Source organism: Salvelinus sp. IW2-2015, linkage group LG13 (genome assembly GCF_002910315.2).
Source record: "Salvelinus sp. IW2-2015 linkage group LG13, ASM291031v2, whole genome shotgun sequence".
Taxonomy (NCBI): Eukaryota; Metazoa; Chordata; class Actinopteri; order Salmoniformes; family Salmonidae; genus Salvelinus; species Salvelinus sp. IW2-2015.
This window is the reverse complement of record NC_036853.1, coordinates 12,396,661-12,401,703: the sequence shown is the minus strand read 5'-3', so window position 1 is coordinate 12,401,703 and position 5,043 is coordinate 12,396,661. Positions and strand designations below refer to the sequence as shown.

Below are 5,043 nucleotides of genomic sequence, written 5' to 3'. Positions count from 1 at the left end.
TGAGGTCAGTGTGTTCCCCGTCAGGTCGGTGTCTGGATGTGTGTGAGGTCAGTGTGTTCCCCGTCAGGTCGGTGTCTGGATGTGTGTGAGGTCAGTGAGTTCCCGTCAGGTCGGTGTCTGGATGTGTGTGGAGTCAGTGTGTTCCCCGTCAGGTCGGTGTCTGGATGTGTTGTGAGGTCAGTGTGTTCCCCGTCAGGGTGTCGGAGTGTCCTGATGGATGTGTGTGAGGTCAGTGTGTTCCCCGTCAGGTCGGTGTCTGGATGTGTGTGAGGTCAGTGAGTGTGAGGTCAGGATTGGGGTCCCAYTAAGCAAGCAGGTCACTGAAGTCCGGGTGTGTGTGTGTGTTGTCGTGTGAGTGCGTGTTGTCATGCGAGTGTGTGTTGTGGTGTGTGCGTGTATTGTCAGCGCTAATGAGCGTGCCCACAGGGAGGCAGGGGATTGGCTCGTTCCAGAAGCTGAGAGGGAGGTGTCTCTTGTTCATTGGACGACATCGTCCCTGGCTCGGCCCTATCCGACAGTCAAACAACTCGGCCAACGGACCCAGACTTCCATCACCCCCGGCAACAGAAACACACGGTCCTTGGCGACTGTCAGCCCTAGACACAGACTCTGAGCTTCCTGTTGCCATCCTAACCAGATCATCATAGTAACGCCGTCGTCCGCTTGTTGCCGTGGAGATGCGGTCATTGTCGCTGTAGATGTCACAGGCGTCCGGGTCGTCGTGGCGACAGCCAAAATACCGCATGACGTCCCGGCTGATGGTGTCAGCGAACCGAAGCAGCTGATTGGTCAGATCTGACGAGCAAGGGGCGGGGCTTGAGAAAGCTTCCTCCTCCTCATCACCTTCCTCTTCCTCCCTCTCCTAATAATAATATTAATAATAATAATCATTTATTTTATATGCACACAAGAGTCAAATCAATACGACACCTTTAATATCAGAGATAAAGGTCAGAAGTTTAAAAAGAGCTGTAAGGACTTACCTCCTCTTCCTCTTCCTCCTCCTCCTCCTCTTCCTCTTCCCCTTCCTCCTCCTCCTCATCCATGAGGGAATGTTGGAGGATCATGGGTAGATAGCAGGAGGGAGTGGCCGAGAGACGGAAGGTTCTGATGACACCCGCCGCCATCTTGACATGAATATTATCAGAACCGAGGACAGAGACAGAACACCAATCAGAACTGAGGACAGAGACAGAACACCAATCAGAACTGAGGACAGAGACCCGAGAGAGATACTTACAAAGCAAATGTAGAGGTCTGTAATTTTTATCATAGGTACACTTCAACTGTGAGAGAAAAATCCAGAAATCACATTGTAAGATTTTTAAGTACTAATTTGCATTTTATTGCATGACATAAGTATTTGATACATCAGAAAAGCAGAACTTAATATTTGGTAACAGAAACCTTTATTTGCAATTACAGAGAATCATACGTTTCCTGTAGTTCTTGACAGGTTTGCACACACTGTAGCAGGGATTTTTGGCCCACTCCTCCATACAGACCTTCTCCAGATCCTCAGGTTTCGGGCTGTCGTTGGGCAATACGGACTTTCAGCTCCCTCCAGAGATTTTTCTATTGGGTTCAGGTCTGGAGACTGGCTAGGCCACTCCAGGACCTTGAGATGCTTCTTACGGAGCCACTCTTTAGTTGCCCTGGCTGTGGTGTTTCGGGTCGTTGTCATGCTGGAAGACCCCAGCTACGACACATCTTCAATGCTCTTACTGAGGGAAGGAGGTTGTTGGCCAAGATCTGCGATACATGGCCCCCCATCCATCCTCCCTCAATACGGTTTAGTCGTCCTGTCCCCTTTGCAGAAAGCATCCCCAAAGAATGATGTTTTCCACCTCCATGCTTCAACGTATTGGGGATGGTGTCTTGGGGTTGTACTCATCCTTCTTCTTCCTTCCAAACACGGCAAATGGAGTTTAGACCAAAAAGCTCTATTTTGTCTATTCAGACCACATGACCTTCTCCCATTCCTCCTCTGGATCATCCAGATGGTCATTGGCAACTTAGAACGGGCCTGGACATGCGCTGGCTTGAGCAGGGTGACTTGCGTGCGCTGCAGTATTTATCCCGACGGCGTAGTGTGTTACTCAATGGTTTTCTTTTGAGACTGTGGTCCAGCTCTCTTCAGGTCATTGACCAGGTCCTGCCGTGTAGTTCTGGCTGATCCCTCACCTTCCTCAGATCATTGATGCCCCTCGAGGTGAGATCTTGCATGGAGCCCCAGACCGAGGGTGATTGACCGTCATCTTAACTTCTTCAATTTTTCAATAATTGCACCAACAGTTGTTGCCTTCTACCAAGCTGCTTGCCTATTGTCCTGTAGCCCACCCCAGCCTTGTGCAGGTCTACATTTATCCCTGATGTCCTTACACAGCTCTCTGGTCTTGGCCATTGTGGAGAGGTTGGGGAGTCTGTTGATTGAGTGTCTTTTATACAGGTAACGAGTTCAAACAGGTGGCAGTTAATACAGGTCATGAGTGGAGAACAGGAGGGCTTCTTAAAGAAAACTACAAGGTCTGTGGAGACGGAATTCTTACTGCTTGGTAGGTGATCAAATGTCATCCAATTAAAAATGCAAATTAATTACTTAAAGAATCATACAATGTGATTTCTGTTTTTTTTAGATTCCGTCTCTCACAGTTGAAGTGTCCTATGATAAAAATTACAGACCTTCTACATGCTTTGTGAAGTAGGAAACCTGCAAAATCGGCAGTGTACAAATACTTGTTCTCCCCACTGTATATAACCCTTTATTTAACCCAGGTATTAAATAGACAAAATAGACAAACTAGACATACACATAGATGCCCACTCAGATCACACCCCTGACCAAACAAAACATAGAAACATACAAAGCAAACTATGGTCAGGGCGTGACAATGTCGTTAGTAAGAATTGAAAAATGTAAGGGGCCTAAACAGCTGCCCTGGGGAAATTCCTGAATTCTACCTGGATTATGTGGGAGAAGCTTCCATTACATAACACCCTCTGTGTTCTGTTAGACAGGTAACTCTTTATCACATTACAGCAGGGGGTGTAAGCCATAACACATACGTAACACAGTACTTGTGTAAATGCTGTGCTGTTGAATGTCCTTCCCTATAAGCGTGCTGACCGTCTGTTGTCAATTTGTTTACTATTAAATAGCATGGTATCTGGTCAAACACACTTTCCAGAAATTTACTCAGGGTTGGGTAACAGGCTGATTGGTCGGCTGTTTGACCCAGTTAAGAGGGCTTTACTATTCTTAGGTAGCAGAATGACTTTAGCTTCCCTCTAGGCCTGGGGGGCGTGTGCGTGCGCACACACACACACCAAACACCACACACACACAACACACACACACACACACACACACACACACACCAACACACACACACACACACACACCACCACACACACACACACACACACCACACCACACACACACACACACACACACAGCCTCCCTAATAAATACAGAGATACTGACAGACCCTGGAGTCAGACTGAGACAGACCTACGGAGGCAGACCTACTGAGACAGACCCTGGAGTCAGACTGAGACAGACCTACTGAGACAGTACCTACTGAGACAGACCCTGGAGTCAGACTGAGACAGACATACTGAAGCAGACCACTGGGACAGACCCCGGGTCAGACTGAGACAGACCTACTGAGACAGACCTACTGAGACAGACCTACTGAGGCAGACCTACTGGACAGAGAAACACTGAGGCAGACCTATTGGGACAGACCTACTGAGACAGACCTACTGGGACAGACCTACTGAGACAGACCTACCTGGGACAGACTACTACTGAGACAGACCTACTGAGACAGACCTACTGGGACAGACCTTACTGAGACAGACCTACTGGGACAGACCTACTGAGACAGACCTACTGAGGCAGACCTACTGGGACAGACCCTGGAGTCAGACTGAGACAGACCACTGAGACAGACCTACTGAGACGACGCCTACTGAGGCAGACCTACTGAGACAGAGAAATACTGAGACAGCCCTACTGGGACAGCCTACTGAGACAGACCTACTGAGGCAGACCTACGGAGACAGAGAAACACTGAGGCAGACCTACTGGGACAGACCTACTGAGACAGACCTACTGAGGCAGACCTACTGGGACAGACCTACTGAGACAGACCTACTGAGACAGACCTACTGGACAGACCTACTGGGACAGACCTACTGAGACAGACCTACTGAGGCAGACCTACTGAGACAGAGAAACACTGGAGACATAGATAACTGAGACAGACCTACTGAGACAGACTACTACTGAGGCAGACCCACTGGGACAGACCCGGAGTCAGACTGAGACAGACTATACTGACGAGACCTACTGGGACAGACCCTGGAGTCAGACTGAGACCAGACCTACTGAGACAGACTACTGAGACAGAAGACACACTGAGACAGAGAAACACTGAGGCAGACCTATTGGGGACAGACCTACTGAGACAGACCTACTGGGAACAGACCTACTGAGACAGACCTACTGAGACAGGCCTACTGGAGACAGACCTACTGAGACAGACCTACTGAGACAGAGACACACTGCAGACAAGACAGAAACACTGAGACAGAGAAACACTGAGACATATTGAGATAAAGACACTGAGACAATGGTAAGAGCTAGGCGAGGGTTACGGGTTAGGACAGTCAGTCTTGAGGGTTACGGTTAGTGGACAGTCTGTCTGTGAGGGTTAGGGTTAGGAACAGTCAGTCTGTCTCTGAGGGTTAGGGTTGGATAGTCAGTCTGTGAGGGTTAGGGTTAGGACAGTCAGTCTGTGAGGTTTAGGGTTAGGACGGTCAGTCTGTCTGTGAGGGTTAGGGTTAGGACAGTCAGTCTGTGAGGGCTAGGCTAGGGTTAGGACAGTCAGTCTATGAGGGCTGGGTTAGGACAGTCAGTCTGTGAGGTTAAGGGTTGGACAGTCAGTCTGTCTGTGAGGGTTAGGGTTAGGAGAGTCAGTCTGAGGTAAGGGTTAGGAAGTGGTCTGTGAGGGGTTAGGGTTAGGACAGTCAGTTCTG

General features: G+C 49.0%; 1 protein-coding gene across 1 annotated transcript; it reads right to left on the bottom strand.

Annotated features, from left to right (window-relative positions):
- Window positions 1-221: 221 nt before the first annotated feature.
- Window positions 222-1,127, bottom strand: LOC139028559 (protein PERCC1). Its single transcript, XM_070446321.1, is given in 2 exon segments — window positions 222-862; window positions 984-1,127. Coding segments are annotated over 2 exon segments (762 nt in total). The 3' UTR covers window positions 222-244.
- Between the last annotated feature and the right edge of the window lie 3,916 nt (window positions 1,128-5,043).